Genomic DNA, 16,008 nt, shown 5'->3' on the forward strand with positions numbered 1-16,008 from the left:
ATCTTTTGGTTAGCATAATAAGAATGTCTTGTATGAAAACATAGGAAAATTTTTTATAGGTTCAATTCTATAGGAAAAAATCATGAGAAAAAAAAACATCCACTCGAACTCAAACATCATTGTTTCTTGTTTCCTGTATTTTTCCAACAATTCACCAAATACTCATTCCTCAAATTTTCATGTTTTTCATTCCTCTATTTTGCATATACATATCTATTGTTAATTCTTATATTCATTCAAACCTATGTTCCAACAGAGACCAAAAATCAAATCGAGATCGAAAAAATTGAAAGGCCACGTGCTTGGAGAGCTCATGGAGGATCATGTACTTGGAACTACGTGTAGTCCCAAGGTTTGGATAGTATGTATTCAAAACTTATATGGTAAACAATTTTTTTTGATAGTCTAAACTCGTCTTATTTGTTCTATGTATACTTTTCTTTGGTAGTATAAGAAAAGGGTACGGAGGAAGATAACGAGGAGATATTCTAGTCTTTATTGACACATGAATGCTTGAATAGCTTGTCTTCTGTTTCATTTTCCTTTCCTTAATACATTACATATACATAGTATATACTATATATAAATATCTATCTTATTATCTTTATCAAAAATTTCCTTCCTTAATACATTACATATACATAGTATATACTACATATAAATATCTATCTTATTATCTTTTATCAAAAAATATTAAGTCATAAATTGATTTGCCCCTATGTGGAACCCCATTGCCCATTTATGTATTCCATTTGGGTAAACAAGCATTTCTATGTGACATTTCTTTCATCTTCCCTACAAATTCCTAGGGTCTCTCATACGACTTTACTTTTTCAATAGAAGAGGCTGATACAATAATACAATTTATATGTATATCAACTACATGTGAAAACCGATTATTATGAAACTTAGGGAATCTTCAATGATTGGTTCTAAACTAGTATTATTAGCTATACCATGTGGAGGAGAGAGACAAAAAAAAAAACTTTAAGCTAGCGTAAAGAGAAGAGCTAAGCTCTTTGCACGTCTCACCTCACGACAGACATAACCCCTTTATCTTTGAAAGGAAATATGTAACGAAGAACACTTTACAATTTACATGTAAGACACATAGGCCTAAAAGTTGATATTAAAACTTTTACTGTTAGAACTTCCCTTATATGGACGTGTGAAATCCATTTTCCATTCCCCTAGCTCCAAAACCAAAGAACCATGCAATATGATCATGCCTAGCATAGCAAGGGCATCTTTTGAAGTCTTATCCATTCATCAAGGTCTCCCGTGCAAAAAAGAACGACACACCTTCTCCCTCCTCACACTGGTACAGCTTCACTGAATAAAAAAAAATCAATGAAAATGGAAACATTAAAGAAAAAACTACCACCATACAAAGGGGATTTTTTACTTTTCGCTATCCTTACGGATAACACTCCTTCGTTTACCATTTTTATACGCGCTCTTACACAATTATCATCGCAAACAGTGAACCTCCTACGTTTTTGTCATTTTTGCTGACATGGCAACGCCAAGTGGGCACGCCAGCATGGTAGTGAGCCTGAGAAGGCCTACAGAGCATGCGAAATGACCTATTTACCCTTGTTGCTTCTCTCCCTCTACTCGCTGACACGTGGGCCCCACACGTCGGCTTTGTCTTCAACCTCCGGGCACAGATGGGAGACAGGCACCTCCAGCTTCATCTCACACCTCCAGCACCTGGATGGGAGCCAGGCACCTCTAGCTTCTGTCATTCCTCCATGGCTGTCGCGCGCAAAGTCGATGGAGGAGTTCTTGCGGCAAAGATGGGCTGGTGGCAGCCAGCCATGGGTAGAAGCAAGGCTCTCCGACGGAGTGCTTCGGTTGAGGTGGAAGACGCCACTGCGGCCATGGATTGGCGATGAGATGTGGATAGGTGGCCGTGGCGGGTCTTTGCGGCGCCAACGAAGGAGACGGGGAGGCGAGAGTTGCTGTGTATGCGGAGATCGGTGAGCTCGACCTCGGGAAGGCAATGGCGGCGACGACGGTGGTTCATGACGATGGGGCGGGGGTTGCCAAACGACGAGTAGCGGAGTGAAGTCGTCATGCCACTGCGAACTCGCAGAGCCCGTTGGGAGTAGCAGAGACGGCTGGATGGGGGAGATCGATGGTGACGATGGAGCTCCAGTCATGGGCGTAGCTCTATGCAAGCTCCAGTCTTCTACCCCCGCCTCCGTGCAAGCTGCAACAGGAGCAAGCGCATGGAGCTTTTATGAGGCATCAGCTCTGTAGCAGCACGGCCTAGGTGCCAATGCGCCGCTCCTCCTCCCTCCACCGCCAGAGCCCGTTTCGCCGTCGGGTTGCTCGGCTTCGGGTGATGGCTAGAGGTTGAAGACAAAGCTGACGTGTGGGGCCCACGCGTCAGCGAGTAGAGGGAGAGAAGCAACAGGGGTAAATAGGTCATTTCAAATGCTCTGTAGGCCTTCTCAGGCTCACTACCACGCTGGCGTGCCTACCTACGTGTCATGTCAGTAAAAATGACAAAAATGTAAGAGGTTTACTGTTTATGACGTCAATTATATAGAAGCGTGTATAAAAATAGTAAATGAACGAGCGTCCTCTGTAAAGATGACAAAAAGTTTAAAAAAAAACCCCCTAGAGAGAGTCCCCAACAAACCCATCCATGCACATTTCTTTATAAAATGTTTCTCCCATAGAAAAAACACCTACCTACCTCCCTAGCTCCTTGCCTCTTTCCCAATCTCACTGCAGGCACTGCCTCCATCATCCTCCCAGACCAGAGAGAGAGAGAGAGCAGCCAGAGGCACGGCAGTTCACCCCCATGTATACCGCTGCTGCAGAGATCACGCCCAGCTTCTGCGCCTGCAGCTCCAGCAGTAGCAGCAGCAGGCGCTGCAGTGCAAACGGCCGCTGCTAGTTCCCCTTCCCCCCATGATCTCTGCCCCTTCCCCTACCTTTTCTTGTTCTTGCTTGCCCCTTTTTCTTCTGCGCTAGCTGCCGCTTCTTCTTCGTCTTCCTGGAGCTTCCCGCATCCACACATGCCCCAAGAACCAGACAAATAAACTACACGCAACAATCGGAGTCTTCTTCTACTACTATTTCCAGCGATTTTATTTATTATATGGATATATGGATGTGTGCACAGGTGCATGTAGATAGGTAGAAGGTAGATTAGGCAGCAGCTTGGTTGCTGGGGCACGCGATCGAGTCGAGCTCCAGCCAAGAAGATTGCAGGGAGGCGCGCCGCGGGCATGGAGGATCTGTACAGCATCCACCCGGGGATCTCGCGCGCCGGGGCGGCGGCCGCCAGCGAGGCGTCCGGGGTCGCCGGTGGACCGGGCTCACCCCCGCCCCCGCCGCCGCCGCAGCCCCCTCCTCCGCCGGCGGCGGATCTGACAGAGCTGGTCAAGGCGCAGATCGCCGGGCACCCGCGCTACCCCCTCCCTCCTCTCCGCCTACAATCGAGTGCCGCAAGGTACCTCGCCGTCGCATCGTGCGGCCGGCTAGCGACAGCGCAAGCTCGCCTTGCGGAAAGATTGCGCCTTGATGACGCGCTCGCGTGGTTCTTGATTTGGCGTGTGGCAGGTGGGCGCGCCGCCGGAGGTGGCCACGCTGCTGGAGGAGATCGGCCGGGAGAGGTGCGCCGCCGCCTCCGCCGGCGGGGAGGTCGGCCTGGACCCCGAGCTCGACGAGTTCATGGTACGCACGCCACGGCCACGCACGCCACTCGCGCGTCGCACGCTAAACCTGTTCTGATTCTTGCGTCGTTATTACATGTGACCGTGGCGGCGCGGCGCGCAGGAGGCGTACTGCCGGGTGCTGGAGCGGTACAAGGAGGAGCTGTCGCGGCCGTTCGACGAGGCGGCGTCCTTCCTCAGCAGCGTCCGGACGCAGCTCAGCTCCCTCTGCGGCGGCGCCGCCTCGCTCTCCGGTAACTACTACTACTACGCTCACATGCAATCTCTCAGGCCTTGTACGACGACGACGACCTGGCCATGCCATCGCCATTGCGGACATGCATCTGTGCGGTGCATTATTGCTGCTCTTGCGTGAACTGTGAAGCGAAGAACCTAGCGTGTGCGTGTGCGTGTGCGAATTTAGGGGCGAGGATGGCTACCAGCTACTTTGATGAATGCGTGCGCGTGTGCGTGTGCGTGTGCGTGTGCGTGTTCTTGTGTGGTCAAATCGTGTCCATGCAAATGGGGTGCAGGAGTGTCAGACACCGGGGTCTGATGAGTAAAAGTTCTGAGCGTGTGCTAGCTTGCTCGTGTGGGGTTTTGTCCAAGGTTCCTGGGCACCATGGCTGGCAGTGCTCACCTCCTCCTCTCTCATCTCTTTCTAGGAGTAGCAGTAGATGATAGAGAGAGAAGAGCACGGAGGGACTAGCTGCTGCTACTTGTAGACTTTTGTAGGCTGCCTCGATCTGACGACTGATGGAACTTGAGGGAGCTGGGCTCTGATGGGCAGTGACACTGCTTGGATGGCTTTGGGAAAAGAGAATCTTGCTCGTGCATGCTAGAGGATTGCTAGTTACTGGTGCCAGTGGCCAGTGGTGATTTTTTTTTTCTGTGGGGGCAGCTCTAGATATTGGGCTGGATTCTGGCTTGGCTTTCCTAAAAAAAAACATAGTGTGATTTTCTAGTGAGATATATGATCAACCTCTGCCATGATTTTGTTACGGTAACCAGTGATTAAGGACAGTTAAGCTTCTTTGTGTCTGGCGATCTTCCTTGTTTTTTTTTTTTATTTTCTGTGATTCAAGATAAGGCCTTATTTTCAGACACAATTAGTAAGATAAGGCCTTATTATCATAAGAACAAGTTTGGGTGCTAATGCAGCCTAAATAAACATATCATAAGAGCAAGTTTGGGTTCGCTTCCAGCTAAGCCGATGGGATGTAGATAGACAATTTTCTTTAGCAGTTTACATTATAAGGTTGCTTTGTGTTAGCCATTCTCATCTGCGATTGCGATTTCCATGAATATTGTGACATTTTCGCCATCATGAACAGGTGAATTTGCAGTGGTGAACGCTCATGGGCTTTTTGAAACTTCACATGTTTAATAAAGTCAAAGGACGGCGATTGGGTAACTATGGAAGTATGTGAAACCTTTAATACAGCCTAACAAACAGTAGCACAGTTCTGGGCAGAACAGTTCATGTTTTGTTTTCTTGCCATTCTAATGTAGTTAGGCAATGCCAAGTATAGTCATGCAGGTTACTGCAAAGGGGTATGGAACATGGTCATACGGATGACCACAAATGTATCTCCTGTTTTACTCAGAGGGATTGTGATTTATACGTAAACTGTGACAATTCGATCAGACCAATAGAATTATGCTCCGCATGTTTATACAAAATGTGTGTAAGGAGAGTCCAGCAATGAGCAGCATGCATATAACTAATATTGAGTGACAAGCTACCGAGATAAATTGTTATAATGATCTTAAAAATATGTTATCACTGTTTTGTACAACAATGAAGGGCGGGTCTGGTGCAAGCGGTAGAATCTTACCACCTATGACCGGAAGGTCCCGGGTTCGAGTCGCAGTCTCCTCGCATTGCACAGGCGAGGGTAAAGCTTGCCACTGACACCTTTCCCCAGACCCTGCACAGAGCGGGAACTCTCGGCACTGGGTACGCCCCCTTTTTTACTGTTTGTACAGCAATATATTAAACGACTACTAATCCCAAAATGACAAGGCCATTCAACATCACATTAGTCATTTGTAGCTTGGCATGTTGGCAAAACTAGCGAAAGATTGTTTGTGTAAACTTTTATAATCTTTGCTCAATGCCTCATTCAATTATATGCACATTTTGTAATAGATTAATTTTTTTTGCTAAATGCAGGCACAAAGTAGCTGTTATGAATGCATGCATTCATTTCATTCATTTACTTTGCTAGATGTGTTCAACAATGTGTTAAGCAAACAAGATTAAGTGGCTTAATGGAATTCATCTCGATGATTACTCCAATATTAGATACTATAAGTTATTGTTACAGCAACGAGCTAGGATTTCTTGTGATGTTTGTATGGACTTTCATTTTTTAATGTATGTGTTTAACATGTGTGCCTTTTTTTTGTTTTTTTCGCCATCTTTCATTGGAAATATCCTAACCTTTTATGTTTCAAGAACAAAACATTTTTCTTCATTAGGAAAAGAACCATAGGGTTTTCTCATATCTTTTAGTTTTATAATATTCTGTGATTCCTAAGGGGGTGAAAACATAAATAATTGTGGGCAAACTTATCCTAATAACTGGATTGGTCTATGTTGCTACAAAGCTTATATGATATTATTCTTTAGGTTATTTGTTAAGATCAATGATCAAACAAGTGCTGCCTTCATGTGCCAATTATGAAATTCTTCATGCATCCCTTCGCACACAATATCTCCGGTGAGCTCTGGATGATCCAGCAAGTAATGAGTGACCCTTTGTCAGCAAGGTTGCAGTGTATGATAATACAAATGAGACTAACTCCATACTAAGGTTTGGTTATCACTGTCCTCGTAACTAATGGAGTATTAAGTAAATGAGTGTATCACCTGCTTAGGCAGCATTGGACTGGTGACTGGTGAGGAACAGAATGATGGATGCTCTTGTATAGGCAAGGAGGAACAGACGTAGACTATATGTTCACAGTTCATAATAAAAATCCTGCCTTGGCTGTGTTGGAGATGTACACATGGTTATGGCTGTCATGATCAAATTGGTTTTTGTAGTACTTTTCTCTACTGGTGCTTTAAATCCATAATAACTCTTATAAGAGGTTAGTACTGAAGGAATACTCAAGTTTAAGCAACGGTATGCTTCTACAATATGAAATGGTAACAAACGTGCAATTTTCATGCACAGTAATGCAGATGAAGACAATTGTTTTTGTATTTTATTAGCAGACAACAATAAAAATGCAATTTGCTCTCTAGCTCAGGAAAATAACTTTTTTGTGGTCCTGGATATGGTATTATTTATGTATTACTGGCACTTTAACTTACCATAAGCAAAACCATTATTAGAACAAACATAACTTTAAATTAAATAATTGATTAATTTTCGTCTTCAAGTATTGCATTGAGTGGTTCCATTCACGCAAATAGGTACTGAAACCCATTTGACTATGCACGATTTAGCGCAGAATGTCTGCAATAAATGCTGACATGGATATCCAGTTGTGTATAATCTTTCACTGGATCAATTAATCTGCTGTTTCAGCAAAATTGTATGGATGCTGTCCACTACTTAATTTGTTTTAACTTTGATCTTTTGTTAAATTGATTTATCTAGGGTCCTGCTACAAAAGATTACCTCATTATATCATTATATGCCATGGTGGACGTTGAGTGTTCCTTCAGAATTTACATGTGGTGTTTGGGCTGATGTTGTTGCATTGAACCTTATAATGATCTAGCATAGACCTGCAGGGGTAAGACATGATATAGCATCAAACAAGGTTAGTTTCCAGGCTTCAAAATATTGTATGAGCTGATGTTTTCACATTGAATTCTAATAATCTAGCATCGATGCTTGCATAAGAATTGAATGGGAAACTCATGTGTGCCTGGCAGATATCAAGGTAAAATTACAAATCCTACCAGTTAAAGTTAAGTCTAATAGAATAGGAAAACACAGCAAAAATATTTAACTTCTACACATTTTACAGAAACAGAGGTACCACACACAGTATTAGTTGTGAGGTCTAATAGAATAATTTACAATAATTTTCTACAGTCTGGTGTCATGGAAAGGGAAAACATATATGAAGGCAGGCAGACATTTATGTTATGCATCCTATGTTTTGTTTCCCCTGATATATTAAATATTTGTTTATACTATTTTTATAGTTTTTATATGGTGTCTACTAGACTTGCTTTTTTTCATAAACAAAACCATAGAGCTCTGGTACTAACATACAATAATCAACTTGTGTTTAAAAAAATGAGAAAGATTGCATTGTTGTTTACATCATAGTACTTTTTTTGGAGGCCTCAACCACTGGCTTGCTGCATATTTAGGCTACCTCCTAACAGGGTTTATGGTAGTGCTTACCTGGGGTCGTGCAAGCAAAACTTATTAAGGGAGAAAAAAATTAAGACACCAACACTGTTTTTAATGCTTGCTAGAAATATATGCTTTGCAATACAATATACTGGAAATGTTTTATCTGAAGACTAAACACCATCTGGAGTTTGCTTCCTGAGGGCATAAGGATTATTGGAGTACACATTGTTCTAGAACAGGTGAGCTTTAGCTCCGGTGGACAATCAGCATTATTGCATTACATTCCATCACGAGCAGACTCAAGTGCTGATGTGGCATGGATGACAGTTTAGATTGCTTTAGGAACGTGCAGAATGGTTGCTAATGCTTCTTCCGTTTCCTGGAATGTCAATTCTAAAATTGCCAGTTTTGTCTTAGATTTAACTGCAATTCTTCCATGAAATGGGGAAAAAAACATGAACTACGATGATTCTTTTGTTCGCTATTGGTTATGCGATCAAACTGGTATGCTTTTGCTGTATTGATGCACTGGATGTATTTAGTAAGAACGAAAATTTTGGAGACTATATAGACTTGACAGGATATTTGAAGATACTGATCAAACATCAAGCTCTGTTGTGTTTTTCTTCGAAGCCTGAATTACATCTTGTCCATATCTTTGTAAAGTTACATTTTGAATGTTCACTACTTTTCAGTGCTGCAGTTGTTGGCTTTGTGTCTGTAAGACACATTCAAAAAAAATCGGCTTTGTGTCTGTAAGACACATTCAAAAAAAAATCTGAATGCGACTGTTTTTACTTACTACAGAAGGCTTGTTCTCAGTGTCCATCTGTTTGTTATGGATATGGTTCAATTTTATTGCTGTAAAAAGGGGCTTATGGTCAGTTTTAGAGTCTTTTCCCTGTGTGCCATTAAAAAGGTTTGCAATTCCATACTCCAGTTTTTACCAGCCTGTGGACGGCATCGTCTCACTGTTTTGCATTAGTCTCATGTAATCCAATCTGCTCTCGTACTGTCCTAAATTTTTTTTTATGATGCCCATTCCACCATATTCTGCCTAGCATGTCCATTATGTTGAAACTGCAATCTGATTTGGAATTTTTGCATCAAGATGAAATAGTAGGGTCCTCTGAGGACGAACCATGCTCAGGAGACACGGACGCGACGGACCTGGGTCAGGAGCACAGCTCGCGGCTGGCTGACCGTGAGCTCAAGGAGATGCTGCTGAAGAAGTACAGTGGCTGTCTGAGCCGGCTGCGGTCCGAGTTCCTGAAGAAGAGGAAGAAAGGGAAGCTACCAAAGGACGCTCGGTCGGCCCTGATGGACTGGTGGAACACGCATTACCGCTGGCCGTACCCTACGGTAACATCCTGACAACACACATCTTTGATCTTTCCTTGCCCAAATGTCAAATCTGTGATCAGCGTTGCTCAGATGTCAATATCTTAGGGATGGTATTTGATACGATGGCGTTTTGCAGGAAGAGGATAAGGTAAGGCTGGCTGCGATGACTGGGCTGGACCCGAAGCAGATCAACAATTGGTTCATCAACCAGAGGAAGCGGCACTGGAAGCCTTCGGAGGACATGCGGTTCGCGCTCATGGAGGGCGTCACTGGAGGCGGATCCTCCTCCGGGACGATGCTCTACTTCGACACAGGCACGATCGGGCCGTGATTGCGAAGAGCATACAATTTACTGGCAAATATTGTTTGCATTGCAGTTGAACCGCACTGCACCGCCAATGGGGTAATTGTTGGTTGATATGGAGATTAGTCACATGAACCAATAACCGCTGTCATTTTGTCGGATTTATTGTGTATATGGGCGACAACGTGTCGGTACACTGCACACAGTATGTAGTACTACAAGGGAGTTGCTGTCCAGTCCAGATGGCCCTGTAAAGATTCTGTCTGAAAGTACCATAACGATTATAACATGAATTGTTTAATTGCCTGTATGCATTTTGATCACCCAGTTTTACATCTGAAAATTACTGAGAATAATTGGGAATCAGAAGTGATAGAATATATAATTAATATACTTGCAGCAATGGATTTGGTTGCTACTTCCTGTATGCATTGAGACAGTGACGAATGCAGTGTTTTCTGTGTGCATGTATCTGATGCTGTCGCTGTCGTGCTGTTCCCAACTTCGATGCAACTGTAAGCGTTGGTGAGAAAGAAATAGCATTGTCCTCTGGCACGCTGTATATGTATGAACCAATGCATGCTAATGTTCAGTGTTTCAGTCAAACAAGCTTTTACATTTCTCAATTAGTGCTCGGTCTTTCCTCTATTAATATGTGAGCTGTTGTTTCGGCATTTCAAAAAGTGTTTCAATCCTTCCTGTTAATCTAGTCTCAAGGAGAGTAACATTTACTGAGCTGAGCACGACGCCACACATTCTGCATGTCTCCTTCCAAAACTAACAGAGCAAGGAAAAATAACAATAATAAAATATGAATTCATCAACTGATATTTTTACTAAATATGAATATAATATTATTATAATAATAAATAAATAATAAAAAGATAATTATATTATAAAAAAATACAAAAATATAATTATAATTATAAACAGAGTAAATTAAATTGTTACCTATTCAAATTATATTATATATAAAATAACAAAGATAAATATTACAATTATAAAAAAATAATATATTTAACTTAGTTTGTTGGGCACCTCCTCAAAGAGGTGGGCCCTATAAAAATTGGCGTATGCTGCTTATTGTGGCGTGCACACGCTATTCTTTAGTAAAATGTGAAAGAATAGTTCGCTTTGTGCTCACCACGCAGCTACGTGTTTCCTTTGGCTGCACCTCGCCCTCATTGGTCCTGTTCGCTTCTCTTATAATCCATCTTTTTCAGCTTGTTTTTTTAGTCGGAACAATGTTTTTCTCTCACAACAAATCAGCTGGAACAGTGTTTTTTAGCTTATTTTTTATCACCATGTTCGGCTGGTTGGATCATGGTTGATTTTGGCTGGTTGTACAGTTCAAAATTAGGTTCAGCCAACAACCAGCTGTTCGGCTGATTGGTGGAAGAAATTTGAATTCAACAGGCTCATTCAAAACCTGGCATGAACAGCCCAGGTCTCAATACACATTTGGCGCCAATGAATAGTAAACTAAACCCGCCATTTACAAGGCATACATTTCATACAAATACAAAGCTGTCCATTAACAACTACCAGGCTCTCTACTGTTCATCAGCAAGACAGACACCTAGGTCTCAATACACAGTCCATTTGTGCAACACAGTACTCTAGTATATATGGATTACTGGAGCATTATACAACACATGTAGTTGTTCCAATGACCTTAGTGCAGCTACACAAAATTTGTACCCTCCTCAGGCACATAATCACCAGCAACAGCATGGTACAACACAAAAGTCACTTACGCATGCACTACTCCGCTTGCCACCGTCTACTCGTCATGATAGCCATCAATCCCCTTCCACCCCAACGTCCACCTCCAGCCATCACATGCAAAGAGATAATTGTCAAATTTCTGTCCATTTGCACGAGTAATCATCAACTTACCACTGGCACCATTGGCTTACCTGTACCCCAAATGTGTCAGTCCATGGGTAATCCACATCCTCACATTGTCCATGGAATCATTTGCACTTGTAGCAAGCCACTGCAATCGACAATGGGCTTAGTGGATGGAGTGGTTGAGTTACTTCATTTATTTTCAAGTAGTTATGTAGGGCAAAACCGGCCTTAAGAGGGGGACGCTATTTGCTGCCGGCATTTCTGCCATTCTTCCAGGTCCAGGTGATGTAAGTGAGACGATCTTCTCTGTCATCGATGTTCTTGTACTGTTTGCGGCACCCCCTCTTCTGGAAAAGGTCACATGCCATAAGGAACAACTCTGACTTTTGGGAGACATCGTCGTCACATAGCATTTGCATGACCTCAGCCATCTCATCTGCCTTAGTGGGCATTGCACTCCTAGCCCTGATGCTGTCAGATATGTGGGCCAAGTACTCTCCAACTTCCTTCGACCTCTTTGCTTTGTTTGGGCTGTTGACTTCATTGTCCGTCGTGGCCCTTTTGGAGGAGGCTCCGGCACTGGAATGGCCAAATGGTACGAAGGCCATCCTAGGGGGAGTGTGAAAGCTCTAGTTTGATTTTGGTGAATGGATGAAACCCTAAGTGCTAACCTAGTTTATCAAGTGATCATGACATAGGTAGCATATTCCAAGTGGTAAAGCAAATGAAGATCATGACATGATGATGGTGATGCCATGGTGATGATCAAGTGCTTGGACTTGAAAAGAAGAAAGAGAAGAAAACAAAAGGCTCAAGGCAAAGGTATAAATGGTAGGAGCTATTTTGTTTTGGTGATCTAGACACTTAGTGAGTGTGATCACATTTAGGTTCAAGAGCCATACTATTAAGAGGGGTGAAACTCGTATCAAAATGCGGTTATCAAAGTGCCACTAGATGCTCTAACTCATTGCATATGCATTTAGGATCTAGTAGAGTACTAACACCCTTGAAAATATTTGTGAAAATATGCTAACACATGTGCACAAGGTGATACACTTGGTGGTGGCACATTTGAGCAAGGGTTAGAAACTTCCACCGGCGGAGTGTCCGCACGTAGAGTGTGGACAGTCCGACGGTGCCACCGGTGCCCTAAACTCAGGTGAACATGGTCACTGTAAGTGACCAGATGCTGGTCTCTGAAGGATTGGCGTGTCTGGTTAGTAGCAGTAGATAGAAGCGTAGCGTCGGTCGTCGACCGGACGCTGGCGCTTAGCCAGCGTCCGGTCACACTGACATGGTCATGCACAGGAGAAACACTAAGTGATCAGACACTGGATGAGTCCGGTCGAGCATGACCGGATGCGTCCGGTCGTGAAAAAGTCGTCTCTGGATGCTTATTGGAAACGACCGAACGTTGGGGTTCAGCGTCCGATCACTTTGAGCTGCTACGTCCGGTCATCACTTGACCGTTGAGATCGGGCGATCAACATTTAAAGAGAGGGGGACACGTGGCACACATCGTGTGACCGGACGCTAAGGTCATGCGTCCGGTCAATATGACCGGAGCGTTCGGTCACCCCGTGTTGTGCCTAGTGAAGGGGGTACAACGGCTCTATTTCGTAGGGGCTTCTATTTAAACCCCATGGTCGGCTCAAGCTCACTCTCTTGGCCATTTGCATTGACATAGCAACCTTGTGAGCTTAGCCAAAGCCTTGCCACTCATCTCCATCATTGATTCTTCATCTTTGTGAGATTGGGGAGTGAATCCAAGTGCATTGCATGAGTGTTTGCATCTAGAGGCACTTGGTGTTCGTGTTTCACTGTAGGATTCGCTTGTTATTCTTGGTGGTTGCCGCCACCTAGACAGCTTGGAGCAGCAAGGATCGTCGAGTGGAGGGTGGTGATTGTCTCCGGCTCTGATCGTGGTGATTGTGAGGGGGTTCTTGACCTTTCCCCAGCGGAGAGCCAAAGGTACTCTAGTGAATTGCTCGTAGCTTGTGTGATCCTTATCTTGTGTTGGTTGTACAGCACCCTATTGAGGGTTTGGCGTGTGATGCTAATTAGCGCGTGAACCTCCAAGTGAGTGAATCACACAATGAGGAGGAGCTTGCCGGCTAGCAAGTGAACCTCGGTAAAAATCATTATGTTCATCATTTGATTTGGAGGTGATTGGTCTTCATTGGTATTCATTCTTGTGATTGATTGGCTTCTTCCTCGACACTACGGTATAAACAAATTGCTCACTCTCTTTACTTTACCACAAACTAGTTGTCAAGCTCTTTAGTGTAGCTAGTTATGAGAGCTTGTTAGTTTGGTTAGTGTCTCTTTAGTTAGCCTTTGAGAGCACATTAACTTAGTGTAGTATCATAACTTTGTGTGGATAGAAACTATATAAACTAGAATTGTGGTAGGTGGCTTGTTATTTTAGTAGGCTAGCGCAACACTTTGCTTCGCCTTATAATTATCTAACCGGTTTGTTAAGTGTTGTTGTAGAAATTCTTAATAGACTATTCACCTCCCCCTCTAGCCATTAGAACCTTTCAAGTGGGTATCGAAGCCGAGGTCAGCGTGATTTGAGGCTTAACAACCTTCGGTGTAAAAATGGCTCAAATCAACAACACCAAGAAGCCACCCTAATTTGATGGCACAAATTATCCGTATTGGAAATCAAAGATGACCACATATATCAAGTCAATCAATAGAATAGCATACTTGATAGCCTGGAAATCGAATTCCATGCGAAACCGATAAAGAACTTAGTCAATTTTTGTAAGTCGGAAAATGGTTCGACGAAGCTAAGTTCGACAATTTTTGTAGGAAATTTGGGTTAAGCAATGGTAGGATTTTAGGGCTTGTTTTAGTAGTTTAACATACCCTCTTGAGTGTAGAAAAACTAGTTTAGCAATTGGATCATCGAGTTGGGTTTTAGTACCCCTTTAAAAGCATGCACGACACAATTTCTTTGTCTGGTCGCGGTCACCGTGCTTGGCCCTTGGCGCTGCCGCGCCGGCCACCGATGCGCACGCGCTCGTATGCCATATGTGCGCCACCGTGCTGGCCAGGCCTGCTGCTGGCTCTACGCTGTGGGCCACTATCACCCGTTGCCACGCCCTGGCTCGCGCTCACGCTCGTGCATGCATGCACTCCGCGTGGACGGGTCTGGCCACTCGACCAACCACTGCCTTGGCTAAACCACTACCGTTGCTTCGCCATGTCGCTGACTCCGTGCATCGTGACACCCCGCTGCTGCTGGCGTTGGCCGCTGTGCGGGGTAGCCTGCATGCACATCTGCCACCACCGTCGCATCCGCCTGGCTATGCTGCCGCCTCATGCTCGCCTGGCAGTACCGTGCGTTCATGGCCATGCTTGGTTCTACCCACACGTTGCCTTTCTGCCTGCCCTTACCATCACATCATGCTCGATGCGATGCGACGTTGACCAGTGTCATGCCACTACAGCGTAGGGCCAAGCTGCCATCGTCGGCTTGCGGTTTATAGCCATGCGGCCCACCATCCTATGCACGCTAGCCGTTTCCCCATCGCCCGTAGCCATATGTGTTTGTGCACCGATTATTCCCCTGCTCCGCTATCGCCATGGTCACCAATCCCACACCCCTTAATTCAGCCTAGTGGAGCCACCTCAATCCAATTAACCCCATCCTTGGCTCCGTTGAGTAGCTAGCCACCCACCCAACCCCACCTTGCAGTGAGCCTCGCCGTGCCGTGCTTCAATTTGGAGCTGTCGTTCCGCTAGGTCAATAAGACCATGTAGGTCTACGTCGAAGGCAAGCTCCCTATCCAGTGCAGCTCGTGTCAATTCCTTGCACTGCTAGCTTCGCCTCCACCTGCTAATCACCCTGCGCACCTTTGCCGAATCACTACCACCACCTAGCCTCCCCTGACATAGCCTTGCCACCGCCGTGCGCCACCGTACCATCCGTGCGCACATGGCCAGACTCACTCAGTCCGTCTCCGGTCAATCCACCACATCTGGTAGGTTTAGGGTGAGTTGTTGATGCCCATCCTTGAGTTCGCTCACATTGTCTGTGCCTTGGCTCACGAGAATGTGGCCGCCATTGTAGGGAGGAGTTCACCGTCGTGGAGGGAGCTCGGGACAACATCTCCATTTGTCGCATCGCCACCCATCACTTTGGGTTTACGCCTAGGTGAGCATCGGCTCGCATTTGGGGGTGGGGAGGGACCGGTCTGGCCGGCCTAATCGCCCTGTGCCAGCGCCGCTGCATCGGTGCACGCGCGGTGGGTGCCGAGGGTGTCGCCGTTGCAAAGACAGCTTATTCTGAGGGTTTATCTATGAAGTAGCTGATTGTAGGAATAGTTTCATGGGTCTTAGGGTGATTCATCGGTAGGTTAGGGTCGTTTCGTAAAACGGCCGAAGCACGCGGGCCTCCTCGTCGCGGGCCGCGCTGGTGCATCGCGTGCGCGCACGCGTTTGCGCCGGACTGGGTCGAGCCATCGTGCTCTGGGCTACGCTGTGGAATTTTAGTTTT

General features: G+C 44.9%; 1 protein-coding gene and 1 non-coding gene across 2 annotated transcripts; one reads left to right on the forward strand and one right to left on the reverse strand.

Annotated features, from left to right (window-relative positions):
• The first annotated feature begins 2,754 nt into the window (after positions 1-2,754).
• LOC136518381 (homeobox protein knotted-1-like 10) lies at positions 2,755-10,003 on the forward strand. Its single transcript, XM_066512029.1, is given in 7 exon segments — positions 2,755-3,431; positions 3,433-3,453; positions 3,455-3,469; positions 3,580-3,693; positions 3,796-3,925; positions 9,111-9,361; positions 9,480-10,003. Coding segments are annotated over 7 exon segments (912 nt in total). The 5' UTR covers positions 2,755-3,245; the 3' UTR covers positions 9,675-10,003.
• Positions 10,004-10,683: 680 nt separating this feature from the next.
• On the reverse strand, positions 10,684-10,800 carry LOC136519318 (U5 spliceosomal RNA). Its single transcript, XR_010774867.1, has one exon. It is a non-coding gene; the product is annotated as a U5 spliceosomal RNA (small nuclear RNA).
• Between the last annotated feature and the right edge of the window lie 5,208 nt (positions 10,801-16,008).

This window comes from Miscanthus floridulus, chromosome 17 (genome assembly GCF_019320115.1).
Source record: "Miscanthus floridulus cultivar M001 chromosome 17, ASM1932011v1, whole genome shotgun sequence".
NCBI classification, from domain to species: domain Eukaryota; kingdom Viridiplantae; phylum Streptophyta; class Magnoliopsida; order Poales; family Poaceae; genus Miscanthus; species Miscanthus floridulus.